The sequence below is a fragment of the Pseudophryne corroboree genome, chromosome 7, assembly GCF_028390025.1.
Source record: "Pseudophryne corroboree isolate aPseCor3 chromosome 7, aPseCor3.hap2, whole genome shotgun sequence".
Taxonomy (NCBI): domain Eukaryota; kingdom Metazoa; phylum Chordata; class Amphibia; order Anura; family Myobatrachidae; genus Pseudophryne; species Pseudophryne corroboree.
The window spans coordinates 420,939,739-420,959,948 of record NC_086450.1 but is presented as its reverse complement, the minus strand read 5'-3'; the positions used below and the strand labels follow the sequence as shown (position 1 = coordinate 420,959,948).

The 20,210-nt window shown below is 47.2% G+C and overlaps 1 protein-coding gene across 4 annotated transcripts in view; it reads left to right on the top strand.

Annotated features, from left to right (window-relative positions):
* LOC134945488 (NXPE family member 1-like) overlaps positions 1-20,210 on the top strand; it is a 100,727-nt gene that overhangs the window by 71,612 nt on the left and 8,905 nt on the right. For all 4 annotated transcript variants that reach the window (XR_010182122.1, XM_063934811.1, XM_063934809.1 and 1 more), the window contains one exon: positions 8,001-8,059. Coding sequence is in view for 3 of the 4 variants with exons in the window: in XM_063934811.1 (XP_063790881.1) it covers positions 8,001-8,059 (59 nt within the window). In the remaining variant the exon portion in view is untranslated. The remainder of the gene's footprint in view (positions 1-8,000; positions 8,060-20,210) is intronic.

Here is a 20,210-nt window from a genome sequence, read left to right as displayed (position 1 = left end):
ATTCACACATCCCGCCGTCCTTAGGAATACATCGCTTTGTAACTGGATCATACAGCCCACGAAGATACTCTGCCATCTGTCTAGACCTGGATTATGTGCACATCTTATCCCTCACGCACCTCTGCCCCCTTACACAGCTATTCCCTCACATCTTATCCCCCACACAGCTCTTCCCCCTGATACAGCTCACAGCTATTCCCTCACATCTTATCCCCCACACAGCTCTTCCCCCAGATACAGCTCACAGCTATTCCCTCACATCTTATCCCCCATGCAGCTCTTCCCCCAGATTCAGCTCACAGCTATTCCCTCACATCTTATCCCACACACAGCTCTTCCCCCTGATACAGCTCACAGCTATTCCCTCACATCTTATCCCCCATGCAGCTCTTCCCCCTGATACAGCTCTTCACTCACACATCTTATCCCCCATGCAGATCTGCCCCTAACACAGCTATTCCCTCACATCTTATCCCCCATGCAGCTCTTCCCCCTGATACAGCTCACAGCTATTCCCTCACATCTTATCCCCCATGCAGCTCTTCCCCCTGATACAGCTCTTCACTCACACATCTTATCCCCCATGCAGATCTGCCCCTAACACAGCTATTCCCTCACATCTTATCTCCCATGCAGCTCTTCCCACTGATACAGCTCACAGCTATTCCCTCACATCTTATCCCCCACACAGCTCTTCCCCCAGATACAGCTCACAGCTATTTCCTCACATCTTATCCCCCACACAGCACTTCCCACAGATACAGCTCACAGCTATTCCCTCACATTTTATCCCCCACACAGCTCTTCCCCCAGATACATCTCTTCATTCACACATCTTATCCCCCATGCAGCTCTTCCCCCAGATACAGCTCACAGCTATTCCCTCACATCTTATCCCCCACACAGCTCTTCCCCTTTACACAGCTATTCCCTCACATAGCTCTTCTCCTGATACATCTTATCCCTCACACAGACCTGTCCATAACACAGCTATTCCCTCACATCTTATCCCCCATGCAGCTCTTCCGCCTGATACAGCTCACAGCTATTCCCTCACATCTTATCCCCCACACAGCTCTTCCCCCAGATACAGCTCACAGCTATTCCCTCACATCTTATCCCCCATGCAGCTCTTCCCCCTGATACAGCTCTTCATTCACACATCTTATTCCCCATGCAGCTCTTCCCCCTGATACAGCTCTTCATTCACACATCTTATCCCTCACGCACCTTTGCCCTCTTACACAGCTATTCCCTTACATCTTATCCCCATGCAGATCTGCCCCTAACACAGCTATTCCTTTACATCTTATCCCCCATACAGCTCTTCCACCTGATACAGCTCTTCACTCACACATCTTATCCCCCATGCAGATCTGCCCCTAACACAGCTTCCCTTACATCTTATCCCCCATGCAGCTCTTCCGCCTGATACAGCTCTTCACTCACACATCTTATCCCCCATGCAGCTCTTGCCAACTGATACAGTTCTTCCCCCACACATCTTATCCCTTGCGTAGCTCTTCCTCCTGACACAGCTCCTCCCTCACATATCTTATCCCTCATGCAGCTCTGCCCCATTTCACAGCACTTCCCTCACACATATTATCCCTCACATAGCTCTTCCCCCTGACACAGCTTTCTCCTGATACATCTTATCCCTCACACAGCTCTTCCCCTTTACACAGCTATTCCCTCACGCCTTATCCCCCACGCAGCTCTTCCTCTTTACACAGCTATTCCCTCACACCTTATCCCCCACGCAGCTCTTCCGCTTTACAAAGCTATTTCCTCACACCTTATCCCCCACGCAGCTCTTCCCCTTTACACAGCTATTCCCTCACATAGCTCTTCTCCTGACACATCTTATCCCTCATACAGCTCTTCATTCACACATCTTATCCCTCACGCACCTTTGCCCTCTTACACAGCTATTCCCTTACATCTTATCCCCCATGCAGCTCTTCCCCCTAATACAGCTCACAGCTATTCCCTCACATTTTATCCCCCACACAGCTCTTCCCCCAGATACATCTCTTCATTCACACATCTTATCCCCCATGCAGCTCTTCCCCAGATACAGCTCACAGCTATTCCCTCACATCTTATCCCTCACACAGCTCTTCCCCTTTACACAGCTATTCCCTCACATAGCTCTTCTCCTGATACATCTTATCCCTCACACAGATCTGTCCCTAACACAGCTATTCCCTCACATCTTATCCCCCATGCAGCTCTTCCGCCTGATACAGCTCACAGCTATTCCCTCACATCTTATCCCCCATGCAGCTCTTCCCCCTGATACAGCTCTTCACTCACACATCTTATCCCCCATGCAGATCTGCCCCTAACACAGCTATTCCCTCACATCTTATCCCACACACAGCTCTTCCCCCTGATACAGCTCACAGCTATTCCCTCACATCTTATCCCCCATGCAGCTCTTCCCCCTGATACAGCTCTTCACTCACACATCTTATCCCCCATGCAGATCTGCCCCTAACACAGCTATTCCCTCACATCTTATCCCCCATGCAGCTCTTCCCCCTGATACAGCTCACAGCTATTCCCTCACATATTATCCCCCATGCAGCTCTTCCCCCTGATACAGCTCTTCACTCACACATCTTATCCCCCATGCAGATCTGCCCCTAACACAGCTATTCCCTCACATCTTATCTCCCATGCAGCTCTTCCCACTGATACAGCTCACAGCTATTCCCTCACATCTTATCCCCCACACAGCTCTTCCCCCAGATACGGCTCACAGCTATTTCCTCACATCTTATCCCCCACACAGCACTTCCCACAGATACAGCTCACAGCTATTCCCTCACATTTTATCCCCCACACAGCTCTTCCCCCAGATACATCTCTTCATTCACACATCTTATCCCCCATGCAGCTCTTCCCCCAGATACAGCTCACAGCTATTCCCTCACATCTTATCCCCCACACAGCTCTTCCCCTTTACACAGCTATTCCCTCACATAGCTCTTCTCCTGATACATCTTATCCCTCACACAGACCTGTCCATAACACAGCTATTCCCTCACATCTTATCCCCCATGCAGCTCTTCCGCCTGATACAGCTCACAGCTATTCCCTCACATCTTATCCCCCACACAGCTCTTCCCCCAGATACAGCTCACAGCTATTCCCTCACATCTTATCCCCCATGCAGCTCTTCCCCCTGATACAGCTCTTCATTCACACATCTTATTCCCCATGCAGCTCTACCCCCTGATACAGCTCTTCATTCACTCATCTTATCCCTCACGCACCTTTGCCCTCTTACACAGCTATTCCCTTGCATCTTATCCCCATGCAGATCTGCCCCTAACACAGCTATTCCTTCACATCTTATCTCCCATACAGCTCCTCCACCTGATACAGCTCTTCACTCACACATCTTATCCCCCATGCAGATCTGCCCCTAACACAGCTTCCCTTACATCTTATCCCCCATGCAGCTCTTCCGCCTGATACAGCTCTTCACTCACACATCTTATCCCCCATGCAGCTCTTGCCAACTGATACAGTTCTTCCCCCACACATCTTATCCCTTGCGTAGCTCTTCCTCCTGACACAGCTCCTCCCTCACATATCTTATCCCTCATGCAGCTCTGCCCCATTTCACAGCACTTCCCTCACACATATTATCCCTCACATAGCTCTTCCCCCTGACACAGCTTTCTCCTGATACATCTTATCCCTCACACAGCTCTTCCCCTTTACACAGCTATTCCCTCACGCCGTATCCCCCACGCAGCTCTTCCTCTTTACACAGCTATTCCCTCACACCTTATCCCCCACGCAGCTCTTCCGCTTTACAAAGCTATTTCCTCACACCTTATCCCCCACGCAGCTCTTCCCCTTTACACAGCTATTCCCTCACATAGCTCTTCTCCTGACACATCTTATCCCTCATACAGCTCTTCATTCACACATCTTATCCCTCACGCACCTTTGCCCTCTTACACAGCTATTCCCTTACATCTTATCCCCCATGCAGCTCTTCCCCCTAATACAGCTCACAGCTATTCCCTCACATTTTATCCCCCACACAGCTCTTCCCCCAGATACATCTCTTCATTCACACATCTTATCCCCCATGCAGCTCTTCCCCAGATACAGCTCACAGCTATTCCCTCACATCTTATCCCTCACACAGCTCTTCCCCTTTACACAGCTATTCCCTCACATAGCTCTTCTCCTGATACATCTTATCCCTCACACAGATCTGTCCCTAACACAGCTATTCCCTCACATCTTATCCCCCATGCAGCTCTTCCGCCTGATACAGCTCACAGCTATTCCCTCACATCTTATCCCCCACACAGCTCTTCCCCCAGATACAGCTCACAGCTATTCCCTCACATCTTATCCCCCACACAGCTCTTCCCCCAGATACAGCTCACAGCTATTCCCTCACATCTTATCCCCCATGCAGCTCTTCCCCCTGATACAGCTCTTCATTCACACATCTTATCCCTCATGCACCTTTGTCCTCTTACACAGCTATTCCCTTACATCTTATCCCCCATGCAGCTCTTCCCCCTGATACAGCTCACAGCTATTCCCTCACATTTTATCCCCCACACAGCTCTTCCTACTGATACAGCTCTTCACTCACACATCTTATCCCCCATGCAGCTCTTCCCCCTGATACAGCTTACAGCTATTCCCTCACATCTTATCCCAATGCAGATCTGCCCCTAACACAGCTATTCCTTTACATCTTATCCCCCATACAGCTCTTCCACCTGATACAGCTCTTCACTCACACATCTTATCCCCCATGCAGATCTGCCCCTAACACAGCTATTCCCTTACATCTTATCCCCCATGCAGCTCTTCCGCCTGATACAGCTCTTCACTCACACATCTTATCCCCCATGCAGCTCTTGCCAACTGATACAGTTCTTCCCCCACACATCTTATCCCTTGCGTAGCTCTTCCTCCTGACACAGCTCTTCCCTCACATATCTTATCCCTCATGCAGCTCTGCCCCATTTCACAGCACTTCCCTCACACATATTATCCCTCACATAGCTCTTCCCCCTGACATAGCTCTTCTCCTGATACATCTTATCCCTCACACAGCTCTTCCCCTTTACACAGCTATTCCCTCACACCTTATCCCCCACGCAGCTCTTCCCCTTTACACAGCTATTCCCTCACACCTTATCCCCCACGCAGCTCTGCCCCCTTACACAGCACTTCCCTCACACATATTATCCCTCACACCTTATCCCCCACGCAGCTCTTTTCCCTCACACATCTTATCCCTCACATAGCTCTTCTCCTGATACATCTTATCCCCCATGCAGCTCTTCCCCCTGATACAGCTCTTCATTCACACATCTTATCCCTTACGCAGATCTGCACCCAAACACAGCTTTTCCCTCACATCTTATCCCCCATGCAATTCTGATACAGTTTTTCCCTCACACATCTTAACCCTCGCGTAGCTCTTCTCTTGATACATCTTATTCCTCTCACATCTTATCCCTCATGCAGATCTGCCCCTTACAGTTACTCCCTCACACCTTATCCCTTATGCAGCTCTTCCCTCACACATCTTATACCTTATGCAGCTAACTGCCGCCTCCCGCCTATTCGTCCCCCCTCGCCTGGCACTGTTTCCCGGCCGTGGCGAGGGGGAAGAGACCGGAGTCAAGAGCGGCTCAAGCGACGACGGGCGCCCACCTCGGCGCGCATGCGCGCGCCCGCGGGCGCCCGACCCTGAGCCTCCACACACTGTGCTTGGAGGTGAGGGCTGCTGCCCGTCCACCTCCGGGCGTCCTGGCTGCACCCTCGGTCGTCCCCGCTGCCCACGCCCGGCCGGCAAAACCGGGCCGGCCCCCAGCGGTAAGGAAGGCCGCGTACGCCGCTCCGTCCCGCTGCCAGAACCCGTGAAGGCCCCAGGGGACAGGACGCCGTCCCCAGGGCCCGCCAGGCCGTCCTTGGGCCCGGACCCACCGCCCGATGAGCGGTAACGGGCCGGTGTCCCGGCGGAACGGCGAGGTCGCACAGCAGCCATAGCAATAAGTGTAAGGAAATGCAGGTGGGAGCCCGACACTTATATAATGTACACACAGCCAAATAACTGGGGAGACTCTGCTATGCAGCACTCACCCCAAGGCAATTCACCAACAAGAGAGAGCAAAATGGCCTAGCCTTCCCTATATATATTAACCCTCCTCTTTTTCCAAAGGCTGTACTTTCCTCACAGCTAGGTCCACCCCTCACAAGATGTTTAACTCATTCCTTTCCTATGCAGTCAATTCTCTCTCCAAAGAAGAACAGCAAGATTGCAGCACACAGAGATGGCATAAATCAATTAATTAAAAAAGTTTTAATTTATTTAAATTTATTTACTGCAAACTTTAGACAGATATATGAGTAAAACAAAAAAGAATAAAACACATCACCACCCAATGATGTCTCTGCACTGAACAATTCAACAAAGTATATACTGTAATCTGAAACCAGACGTGTAACAAGAAGAAAAGCTCTATTTATACATATTATGTCATGTTGTAACTTTTTCTAAAATGTATCAACAATGTTGCACTTGGGTTTCTGGTAAACAGCTATTTCTAATTGTTACAGAGATCTAGATACTACATTCAAGCATAGGGGGTAATTCTGAGTTAATCGCAGCAACAAGTTTGTTAGCAATTGGGCAAAACCATGTGCACTGCAGGGGGGGGGGGGCAGATATAACATGTGCAGAGAGAGTTAGATTTGGGTGGGTTATTTCGTTTCTGTGCAGGGTAAATACGGGCTGCTTTACTTTTACACTGCAATTTAGATTTGAGTTTGAATACACCCCACCCAAATCTAAAGGCCTATACACACTTGACGATGCACACGTCGTTAACGACCGTCATTAACGACTTCCCTTGAACAGCTGAGAAAACGACATGAGCATACACACTACCAACGACCAAAGACCATTCATCGTTGAAGCATCCAAGCTGAACAGTTTATTAAAATAATGGGCTGGAAATAGGGCTTGCGAGTCCAGTGTAATGGCGCTGGGTGTGTCCGGGGAGTGGCTTGGTCATTGGTCGTTCACACCATACACATTCAACGATGTCTCTGGTCGGTAACGACCATAGTGGAAATTGAGCATACATGCTCCACAGATAAGCGAGGGTCGTTAACGTCCTGCGGGGACGCGCATCGGTGGTCGTCGGATGCATACACACTTGACGATATAATGAGCGACGTCGTTGATGAGGGCTGAAATGAACGACGTCGCTCATTTTATCGTCAAGTGTGTATGGGCCTTAACTCCCTTTGCACATGTAATATCTGTCCCCCCTGCAGTGCACATGGTTTTGCCCAACTGCTAACAAATTTGCTGCTGCGATTAACTCCGAATTAGGCTCATAGTACTATATTTTGTTTTAAAAAAAACAATTGGTTTGTAAACTTCCTCCTTATAAAGATGGTAGCAATCAAGGAGTTATGATGTTGTAAATACTTGAATCCTTTGTTTTAAGTCCAATGTCCACAATTGCGTCAATATATAGATTAAACTGGGCAGATAATTTGTATACCCCTAATAGGGCTAGAGGATGTAAAACATGCAAAAGTCTTCCCCGGCTGCTGGGGCCGTACCTTTTAATTGCAGTCTTTTCTGGGGGACTTAGAAATGCACACCCTCCACAATGAATATCAGACACTCCTCCTCCCCGGATGCTTGGTGCTGGTAACCTTACGTGGCAGTCTTTTCTGCAGCGATGCAGTCTGAATTACCCCCATAGTACCGTGGTCAGAGAAGGTGTGCGGGCAGAAACTGACGGAATGCAGTTCCGCCCAGATCCAGCCCACCTTAACCCCTGGGCCACACCCAGTATTTCTTGGATGAAACAACTGTCTGTAGACCATGCACAAAGCAATGACTAGTTATCACCATGTTGTTGTTGTTTTTAGAACTTTGTATTGCTTGTGGCTGATAATAAGAGGCTTATCATTTCTTTAAGGTCAAATGTTGGTGTGGAGATTGCCCAAAATGTGCAGATAATGGTAACAAATTGTGGAAGTAAGTTGCGCATATGTGTTATAAGTTTATACATTATATTTTGTGTTTTTATTTTCAATCCTCTTTAATTACTGTGGATTGAAAACATGTTTTGATATTTAATATACAGTATAAAGCTACAGTTTCTTAGATATCAGCTGTAACTGATCTTAGATATAAAATCTGCTCTGTGCAGAGGATTTTCACTGTTTTCTTTAGTTCCTGCCCCATTGGAATTGACGCCCCCCCTCACCCATACATTACAGACAAATTGCTGCACTGTCCCAATCACCCGATGGCCTGGTCGGGGAATCGGGAATATTAAACATGTTTAATTTCCCATACCGATCGTTGATGGTCGCGGATCTGGTCAGCAGATTAGCAGTGCCGTCAGATCAGGGTATCGGGGAAACAGAGCTGTATCTATGGGCAGTGGCACCAAGAGTGATACTAATTATCCAGGCATGGTCTTGCTAGAGGGGCCTGGCGGGGACCCGGGTCCAACACCCTCCTGTACACTTGAGCATACTTATCTTGATCAGGGAAGTGGGTATTTCCTCCTCTGCAGAGCCATTTTCCCAGTGCCAACTTTGTGAAGATGTCGCCGCACAGTGAGTAAAAGCAAAGGCTCTGGCACTGTGCCACAGTCTTTGTTCTCTGAATCACATGTGCCATCTTCCTGAATATAACTGGCAAGATGGAGGCAGTCGAGGAGGGACCCACTTCCCGGAGCAAGGTAAGCTGTCTTCCCTGTGTGTACACCAAATACCCCGCTCCCCATCTGAATGAATGTTTTTTCTTCTTCTCGGGAATCCCCCTTATTTAGGCCACACACCCCATGTAGTACCAGAGCCCAGCGCTGCTCTCTACGGCCCTGTGTTGTTGCCTTTACAGCCTAAACTCTTATGTTGGGATGCAGTCAGTTTATCTCCAATCAAAATACTGACGTTCAAAATCCCAACACCAATTGACCGATGGTTAAAATCCCGACAAGGTCAAAATACCGACACGAACAAAATACCGACATTTAAAATACCAACAAGGTCAAAATACCGACATGTAAAATGCCGACAGGTCAAAATACCGTCATGAGTTTTTCATGATTTTTTTCATTGAAACCGACTTGTTCATACTTTACCATCCCAGTGGACCTGGAGGGGGAATATAATAGTGTGCCGAGCACAGCATGGCGAGCGCAGCGAGCCATGCGAGGGGACGCGGTACACTTTATATGGTGTCCATGTTGATTTATGTCGACATACACACACAAAAAACATAAAAAAATGCATGTCGGTATTTTGCCCTGTCGGCATTTTACATGTCGGTATTTTGACCTTGTCGGTATTTTAAATGTCGGTATTTTGTCCGTGTCGGTATTTTGACCTTGTCGGTATTTTGACCATCGGTCAATTGGTGTCGGGATTTTGATTGGAGGTATTTCATACCGATCCCCTTATGTTCCTGCTATTATGTGAATATATATGAAAAGTATTGAAATAAAGCTTAACTTATTTACAGAGTTATCAATAAACAGATACAATGAAATATGCAATGGAATATGCGGTACTACATAAATGTTAATACATAAATAAATATATAGATGTCACAGGCAAGAATTATAAAACCTCTTGGTGCCACTGGGCCTCTCAAACAGTAGTGGAAATTTGAAACAAATTATAATTCTAAAACTATGTTATACATTTATTTATTTTTTCCTGTGGGGGACAATTTCTTTTATTGTTTTCTGTGGGGGGGCAATGTGTGTGTTTTTTCCTGTGGGGGCCAATGGGGGTCATTCCGAGATGATCGCTCGCTAGCAACTTTTTGCAGCTCTGCGAGCAGGTTTAATCTTGGCAAAACTGCGCATGCATATGCACCGCAATGCGCTGGCACGTCGTATGGGTGCAAAGAGGATTGGTGCTGGGCGATGGATTTAACAAAGAATCCATTCGCACGGCCGATCGCAAGGTGATTGACAGAAAGAGGGCATTTATGGGTGTCAACTGACCGTTTTATGGGAGTGTTTGGGAAAACGCAGGCATGTACAGGCGTTTGCAGGGCGGGTGTCTGATATCAATCCCAGGAACAAAAAGACCGAAGTGATCGCAGCGGCTGAGTAACTCCAGAGCTACTCAGAAACTGCACAAACTTTTTTTGTACCACTCAGCTGCAAAAGCGTTCGCACTCTTGCAAAGCGAAAATACACTCCCCCCATAGGCGGCAACTATCTGATCGCAAAAAGTTGCTAGCAGAGCAATCAATTCGGAATGATGGCCATTGTGTTTTATTTTTTTTCTTGTGCAATGGTTTCATCTGCGCTTACATCTGAGTTTCACCACACATGCATGCACCACTATTGTGCTTGTACAGAATAGCAGTACAGAGCCAGACACAGGCACCAAGAAGTGTATTAGAAATTCCTGTGTGGTTACAAGAGCTAATCAATTGTAGATGTAACGTAGTATGGGCGTGTTGCTGAAAGTGGATGCATATAGAGACGTTCAATTGCTCACATTGGAGGCCATACTCAGATGGATGATCTGCACCTAGCATAGGGCTGGTAAAAGTTTCAATGGTGCAACCGATGGTGGCTCCTAAAGATGCACAAAGCGTCAAAGCATGATTGCAGCATCTGTAGACACTGAAAGTGGGCGTCTCAGCCCTTGCATAATTGGATGCACGGATGTAGATTGGGGAAGGGCATTGTAGAGTAATTAGCATAAAGTCACAGACGCCACTGCATATACATTTGCTAGGCTTATATATATAGGGGGTCATTCAGACCCAATCACACGCTAGCTTTTTTTGCAGCGGTACGATCAGGTCTGAACTGCGCAGGCTCCACAATGTGCAGGCGCAGCAGCCACCGGCGACGGGGACCGCCGGACGGCGACGTATTTAACCAAGAAAGCGATCGCACCAACAATCGCAAAAAGATTGACAGGAAGAGGCCGTTTGAGGGTGTCAACTGACTGTTTTTAAGGAGTGTCCGGGAGAACGCAGGTGTGTCCAGCCGTTTTAAGGGAGGGTTCCTGATGTCCTCTCCAGGCCGGATCGTCGCAGCAGCTGAGTAAGCCCTGAGCTGTGCAGAGACTGCACAAACTTTTGTTTGTGCAGCTCTCTGCACATGCATTCCCACCCATGCACAGCGATTACCCCCTCCCCCTGTAGGCGGCGGCTACCTGATCGCAGCACTGCAAAAAACGCCTGCGTGCGATCAGGTCTGAATTACCCCCAATTCCTAAAAATATCAAATAATTGCAACGACAGCTTATCTGGATAGAATAAAGTCCAAGGGTTCTGTTATGGGTGAGCTCCTGACGTCTTTGTACCATAACTACAAACTGTAGGAGCTGAAGGTCTCTTGGGTTCACCAATGAGGAACAACACCTGTGGACTTTGTTATCTTGATAAACTGTTTATTAATTTTATTAATGTTGGTGCGATTTACTTTTTCCATGTGAAAACACTGTAATACACTATATAGTTGCTTGCTGTACTTGATCTGTTTAAACTTTAAGGCACTGACATCATACAAGGTAGGACCATCAGATTAATCACTGAGATCTCAGGCACGGTGCTTTACTACTGTAATTAGTGCATTAACCTTTATACTAACTAGTGCAGTAACCTTTATACTAACTTACTATTGTGTAGTAACTACATTGTTAGACCCCTGCAGCTTTCTCATCTTTTTTCAGAATTTTAATCCCTAAAAAACATCAGGTGTACAACAGCTACCATGAATGCCATAAGGCAGGGGTGGATTTAGGGGTGAGGGCAGCCCTATGCACAACAGTAAAGGCTGCCCCCCGCCTGCCTAATTTTACTATTTTTATTGATTGGTTATAAGCCTTCATTTGATGATAGTGAATTTAATAGGAAAAAAAAAAACCTATGACTTTTTTAATTTTTTCATTATGTATGGATAATGCTGATTATCTTACAGGAATGAAAGCTATACCTTATACACACTTAGAATACACTTTACCATGGAGCCGCTGCGGCCGCTAAACTTAGTACACATGCTACGTACTTTATACACTGTTTGCGTACTGAGTCCCGTATCACTGTACGGACTTTGCATACAAACGCCGCGCTGGGGTTACAAAGTACACACAGCGCGCACACACCCAGAGATACACTTTAAACCTTTACAGTAATGCAATGCAATGATAAAACACTTTAAACCTTAGCAGGGCAATGAAGACTCGACACCAGATTGTGGTTTAACCGCTGGGTTCCGAAACCACAGCGTATTATTGCTGAAAGGGGGGTTACAATACAAATAATACAATACAATATAACAGAGTAAATGGCTACAATCAATGGTACATACGTGAGTAGATTCGCTTGTGCTTCCCGGCCTGGTCCTCGGTCATCTAATAGATAACTTTGTGAGTCTTGTGTCTGACCAGGCCAGCAACAGGCTTTCTTTATACACTTCTTCCAAAAAGCAATACAATGGATACTGTAATCCCTTTGTCCATTGGACACAGGGATGCACTTTTACAGTACAGGAGAGGTCATAGGTCGGTTTGAATAGGTGGGCGATGTCCATTCCAACTGCTCTGGTGGGTGGTCTCCTCTGGCTTCCCGCCGCATACATAATGTACAGTAAATACAGTTTATATCTATATTCTGCTCCTGCACATAACTATCCACAGGAACATGCGATCTTCCTCAAACCAACACTGGAATGTTACCATTTAAATACCCTTCAGCTGGATACCAAACACCACCTTATAACCTTGTTCTGTCCCCTCCTATTCTGAAAAGGTGAATCCCTTTGTTCTGAAACCCTTTAAACTGCTGTTACTTCCTGATGTGGTGCAGGGATAATATGTGTACATTGTGCACTATTTGGATTAAATATGTAATGTGTTTTGATAGCTCTCCATGCGTCCACAAACTCTACCGTAAATAACCATACCACGCGCTTATGTGCACGACCGCGGGAGCGACCATACACAAATTGCGAATATGTGCACGCACAGCAGAACAAGTACACGCGCGGAGGCCATCTGTGTGTAGTTTGTACGTGATGTGTGTACTGCAATATTTTTCGACTTTGACAGTATACATATTGTATTTACTAAGTACAGTAGGGCAGCTTACAGGGGCAGTATGTGCATGTGCTACCTACCTGTATGTACACTCCACTCAAGATGGTATATTGTATATATATATATATATATATATATATATATAAAAATAGTTTGCAGTTATTGGTACTTCTTGGGCTGACAGTACTAACACAAGCATCAAATGCCACCCCCAAACAGGTGCCGCCCCTAGGCACGTGCCTTTTGTGCCTAATGGGAAATTTGCCACTGCTATAAGGGTTGTAATATACATATACAGTATATTTAGTTATTTATTTATCTACCTATCTATTAATGGTTCTATTAGCATACAGAACTATAGTGCTGTCTAGATCTGGGGTTGGCAACTTAGGGGCAAACTGTGAGATGACACCAACAACTTCCCCACCAGCAGTGGCAGGCTGGGACGGTTAATATGTCTCCTAGGCTTAACCACCACCAGACATTTTGGGCCACCTGCTCCCTTTCTGCTGGTCCAGTGGTGTAGCTGAGCATGGTTAAAGGCTGCCCATGTGTAGCTTTTGTGGGTCCATCATTCATTGATTTGTTATTGGTCCTAAGGGCTGTCATAGCCTACAGGAGCCATGGAGTGTCCTGAGCCTGGTATAGTTAACCTGAAGTCTGGAGGGCCTGCCCAGATTTTGCTGCATACCTGTTGGAGCTGAGCTTGGACCAGGTGGAGGATCTGTGGATAGAATGAAAGAAGCTGGCTGAAGAGTGGGCAGATCCTGCAACAGACTTGGGACCTATTGCTCACTTACTACAATATGTTTATCTGTACAGTCAAGTGTACCAAGCTCATCTACCAGAACTTCAGCATTGTTTAGGACAGTGTGTCTTGGCCTCCATGGGAGCTACAGCTATACTCCCATTATCCTCTCCTGTTATACAATGTGTCCATACTACTACTACTACTACTACCGCCCAGTTGTCCCTATTTTACTTTTACTCCACCCACCTGTCATAGGAACCCACTACTTCCACCCCAAGCTGCATGTACCCCTGCTGCTACCAATATGAAGGTTCAGATGTGTCGACTTGACATACACTATACTCAATTTGGACAAATCACTGTAAAGATGGCATGGTGACTCATGACCACCCCAAAACTTTCCCAGAGAACTGCACATACGCAGTAGACTCTGGGCATGTGCTGCCAAATAGAGAGAATGGGACCTGGATAAAGAGAGCACACAGTCCCCTCTCACTTAGGGGTACATTTACTAAGCAGTGATAAGAGCGGAAAAGTGAGCCAGTGGAGAAATTTCCCCATCAACCAATCAGCAGCTCTGTATCATTTTATAGTATGCAAATTATAGCTGTTACTTCAGTGCTGATTGGTTGCCATGGACACTTCTCCACTGGCTCATTTCTCCGCTCTTATCACTGCTTAGTAAATTGTATCCCTTAATATGCCCCCCGATGAGATCATCTCCGCGCCTCCTCTCCCTATGCTGTGAACGGGTAGTGGGTCGTATTGACCCAGGCAACCCGTTCACACTGCACCTGACTTGGTAATAACCTGGGAATAACCCTTCTTTATTCCCGGGTTGAATTACCGGGCAGGTGACCCAGGAATTTCTGAGTGACCCTTTCACACCGCACAGCGACCCGCGTCGACCTGGCAATATACTGGGTCGATACCGGGTAATTTGTGCGGTCTGAAAAGGGTATAAATCAGTCCCAGAATATGTGCACCGCAGCAAGCATGCATTTTTTTCCCCTATGTTTTCTTAACGTGCATATACCATAAATTTTATAGCTACATACAATAGTATTTCCTAGAAAAATAAACTGTTTATCTAGAACATAGATTTTCAAACTCAGTCCTCAGGACCCCAAACAGTTCATGTTTTCCAGGTCTCCTCACAGAATCACAAGTAAAATAAATATATGTCAGCGAGTAATGATTACACCTGTGCACCTGCTAGATGACCTGGAAAACATGAGCTGTTTAGGGTCCGGAGGACCGAGTTTGAGAACCACTGATCTAGAGGAAGACAGGAAACCCCAATAATTAATCCTGGTCTTTTTCTAAGCATTGCTTCCTGATTTGGAAATGATTCCGATGCCAAACTCTGCCGCAACCATTTGTGGAAAATTAGTTCACATGAAAATGCTCTCCTTGGCCAAATTTCAAAGTGTAATTTCAAAGCTCTGACTGATATAAGGGAATAATGTTGGTAGAATAATTTAATTTGAATTCTCTGATATCTGCCATGGTTCCTCCATTTCTGACCACAAAAGCAGAGGAAACAGACAAGTAGTGGATCACAGTGACGTGCGGTGAGGACAATGGTTGGGGAGGCACTGGCCTGTGTGGGTGGGGCAATGCTGCAATGAGCGAAAGAAAGAGAAACAGAGAGAGAGAGAGGGTGTGGCTTGGGGATAGTCTTAACAGGACATTGAGAGTGCAGTCACACAGGGAGAGGAATAGGGGCAGAGAGAGGCTACTGGGTGAGGTAATAGAGGGTGTCAAAAACAGTACAATGACAGAGCAGTCACAAAGGGTGAGGGGCAGAGACAGGGGCAGGTAGAGAGACTGAAGGGGGCTGTGGTTGTGGGGTAATACAGAGAGTGTCAGAGACAGGAAAATAAGAATGCAGTCACACAGCGAAAGGAACGAGCAGAGGACTGGGGAGGGGGTAATAGGGGGTGTCAGAGTCAGGACAATGACAGAACAGTCACAAAGGGTGAAGGGCGGAGACAGGGGCAGGTGAAGAGACTGAAGGGGGCTGTGGGGTAATAAAGAGAGTGTCAGAGACAGGAAAATAAGAGTGCAGTCACACAGCAGTCACACAGCAGTCACACAGCGAAAGGAACGGGCAGAGAGAGGACTGGGGAGGAGGGTAATCGGTGGTGTCAGAGTCAGGGCAATGACAGAACGGTCACAAAAGAAGAGGGGCAAAAGAGAGGGGAAGGTAGAGAAACAGGAGGGAGCTGTGGGGTAATAGAGAGTGTCAGAGTCAGGACAATGAGTGTGTAGCACCCACACAGGGAGAGGGGCAGTTGGAGAGAGAGAGGGCTTGCTGTGTGTAGTAGAGACAGAGCAGAATGGAAGAGGAGGGGGGGGGGGTATAGATACAGGAATAATAGAGTAGCAACAGACAGGTCTTATCTAACCCATCTAGTGTTGTTAAAGCCAGCATCATGTTCTGAGAGGAGCTGCACCAGGAGTAGACATCAGCTGAGTCCCACCGATGGAGTTAAGTATGGGGCAGATGCACAGGGGCTGATGGGGCATGGAACGAGGAGTGAGTAATGAAAACCAGCGTAACCAGGCCTCTTTTTTCAGGCATCCAATCAGGGAGGTCAGACGGCAGTGTGTCATGCTCCCTCTGGATCCTTCCCAATGCATTTTTAAATGAGTGAACTGGAGAACGTACAAAACTAACTTGAACCTTCATTCAAATGACACATGTACTCTATTGTGGGATCGGTATGAGTTACGGATGGACGGGATGCTGGCCTTCATTATACCTACGCCGGCATCCCAGCCACTAGGATGCCGGCAGAGTGGTGAACACTAGTAAGCCCCTTGCGGGCTCGCTGTACAAGGGTCAGGTTATATTCTCCCTCTACGGGCGTCGTGGACACTCATAGAGGGAGAAAAGACTGTGGTGCCGACATTGTACCCATGTGCAGGATCCTGGCGTCGGCATTGTGATCGCTGGGATCCGGTGCGACAGTATGTTAACCGCATGCCTATTATAGCTCTACCCAAATTTACAGCATTTTACAGATTGTTGGAGCTTTAAAATTTAATTAATGCCAAAATAATAATAGAAACTGTTTTACATATCGGTGTGGGGAATGAATGCTTACTGACACCTAGAATTGCTGATATGAGAAACTTTATCAATATCGTGTTGTCCTCACGCCGATGCATACATCTATGAATGCACAGTGTAACAGGTCAGGTACTTGGATGGAGCATCAGGGGAGTTCCGCGCTGTAGCCGCCATGCAGCTGGCTGGAACATGGTTGCACTGTTGCCTCCACTAACACTCAGGGAAAGTCACAGGGGAAGCTCCTGATTGCGCTTTCAGACAGTGATGGCCACCACGTTCCCTGGTATCTGGAGGAGCCCGACTGCTGCTGCTCGCTAGCCCCAGCCTGAACACTGCCTCCTGTCCCAGTGCTGTTGCCTTGTCGCCGTGTGACTGTGACCTGCTCATCCGGCCTGGCACTGTCTCTGTCGGCAGCGGGGAGCAGCGAGCATCGCCGGAAAGTGGTGGTCGTGCTGGGGAGGGGAGCAGATCGGGAGATGAGAGGAGGGGAGTCACAGCAAACAGGCGATAACAGCGCAGAAAGGGGCAAAGCTGAGAATAAATATACATTTGCAATACACATCTGCATTAGCCACACAGTGGGGGTAATTCTGAGTTGATCGCAGCAGCAAGTTTGTTAGCAATTGGGCAAAACCATGTTCACTGCAGGGGGGCCAGATATAACATGTGCAGAGAGAGTTAGATTTGGGTGGGTTATTTTGTTTCTGTGCAGGGTAAATACTGGCTGCTTTATTTTTACACTGCAATTTAGATTTCAGTTTGAATATACCACACCCAAATCTGTCTCTGCACATGTAATATCTGTCCCCCCTGCAGTGCACATGGTTTTGCCCAACTGCTAACAAATTTGCTGCTGCAATCAATTCAGAATTAGGCTCATTGTAAGGTATTTTGATGAGAGCATACTCACTTATTAAGCATAAGCTTCTATACAGCATATTATTCAGTTCCAGACAGTGTTTTTAATCAGTTGGTATACACTGCATCTGCTATCACATTTGCATGAGAGGCGATGTGGGCTCAAGGCACAGCCCTGTCATTGAGGCACATGTACAGGTGCCTCAACCCCTCATTTTTTTTTAATGGCCGTTTCCTGACTACGGCCATGGTCCCGCCCCCCGCTTCATACAGATTATAATTATCAGTGGGAGGCATCACTCTCGCTGCTTCCCATATAGGTATGGTTGATTCTATATCGGAGTGGGAGAAGGGACCTTCTGACGTACCTAGAGGAGGAGACACGTCCCCAGGGGGAGGAGCTATGGCCGAACAGGGTTCTCGAAAAGTACCCTCGCGGGCTCGCTTCGCTCGCCACCCTTCGGGCTCGGTGGCTCGCTCCGCTTCGCTCGCCACCTGATTACTAAAGTTGGTGGCGTGGATAGTAGAGGAACTATCCCGCTGGCCTTGCTCCTCCCCCTTGTGTCGTGGCTCCTCCCCCTGATGGAAAAAGTCCCTTAGCCCACTTGTATCTAGCATCAACCATATAGGTATGGCTACGTTTTTAACTGCAAAAATGAGTAGAATAATACAAAGAAGTTATTTATAACACAGAATCTGTGTTATAACTATCTTCTTTGTAATATTCTAATCATCAGATCAGAATATGACAGGTGAGGCTCTGCCTCCCCTGACTGCATGTTCCTGGTGGATCAAGGATTGATGCTCGGGGTGCTCCAACAGAGAGAGAAATGAGAGAAAATAACAGTAGGCTTCATTGAAGAAATCTGTAAATAAATCAGCCGGACAAGAAATACAGGTATTATAGTCAGGAGCAGTCGTATCATGGATGAAAAGGGGATGGAGCGCTTGTAGAAATAGGGGGTCGTTATCCATGTCTATCACAGCTGGGAGATACAGGAATGGCAGGAGGAAAGATGAACCTTCCTATGTGCAGAGACAATTTCCCATTTTTTAATAAATTAACTCCTGTGTTTTTTGTTTTTTTTATTTGCCTAGCTTATACGGTGTCCATAACTTTATTGCAATTAACCCATATGTACAACTTATTTAACTATTTTATCACTAGAAATACCACACGGACAGAGGCTGCTGTGGCTGAAAAGTCATAAATTATTTTATTAAAGGTATGACCCTGAGCTTTTACTTAATTTTTGGGGAGCAAAGAAGGACCCTACAAACACTCAGCCAAATGATTCTAAACTAAAATAGGAGGCGACTGATACGCCCACCACCCCATCCCCCTGTGATACGTGTAAGCTGAGCTACAAAGACCCACAATCCCTTCTAACAGACATTACGAGCGTGTCCGCAGTGACAGACGCCCAGAGTCTTCTCGCAGAGGTAGGCCATACTAGCCGCCCTTCACTATGTGCTCTACAACGTCTTCTTACACCGTACATTGTCAGGCTCCGGAGTTTTACCTCCGGCGGGTGCTCCTGCGGTTTACCGTCCCGCTGGTTGGCGCGTCTGCGGGTCCTCCTGGACGGATGTGCGGCTGCCAAGGGCCAGGGGCCGAGGGTCTGGAGAGCCCGGCATTGCAGTGGGGATCGCTGCGGTGAGATCCTCTAGTGGTGACACAGTATAGTGTGTCAGAGACAGAAGCTGGCTAAAGCTGTGTGCTAACAGCTAAGTATGTCTCCTGTGCTGGGGGCAGCCATGTTGGAGACCGAGTGTTACCAATGAAGTTCCCAATCTGTGTTCAGCCAATCCTGCGTGTTCTTCCCTTACAAAAGGGGGCTGGCTCAGAGGGAGAGTGCCAGTGCTTCAAGTTACCTCCTTGTGAAAGGTTCTCCAGCTCTGTGCTCCCAGGTTACTTCTGGTTCCCTGGTCCTGGTTGCTCTCATCCATCGGTTACCTAAACGCTGCTGCAGTCCTGCTGTCTTAGTCCATTGCCACTCGCTCACGGGGTCCCAGGTCGTAGAGGAGCTCCAGGTGCTAACGGCGGTTCCTGCAGACGTCTTCATTTCTTCAAAGTCCAAGGTCTTTAGCCTTGTCATTCAATCACAATCCACAGTCTTCATTTCTTCAAAGTCCAAGTTCTTCAGCCTCGTCTTTCAATCACAAACCGCGTCTTCATTTCTTCAAAGTCCAAGTACTACAGCCTCGTCTTTTAATCATAAAACAGTTCTTCTTTACCGGAGTTCTGCAGCTACACTCTTCAAGTCATTTAACCATAGACTCTAATTCTTCCAGTTTCTTCAATTTCTCCAATATTTATGTACAGCCTGATTATTCATTAAAACTACAGTTATCTTCCTATGAAGTCCTCCTTTTCTTTCCACCCTTTGGCCAACGTTAACACTTAGTTTGGCTTCA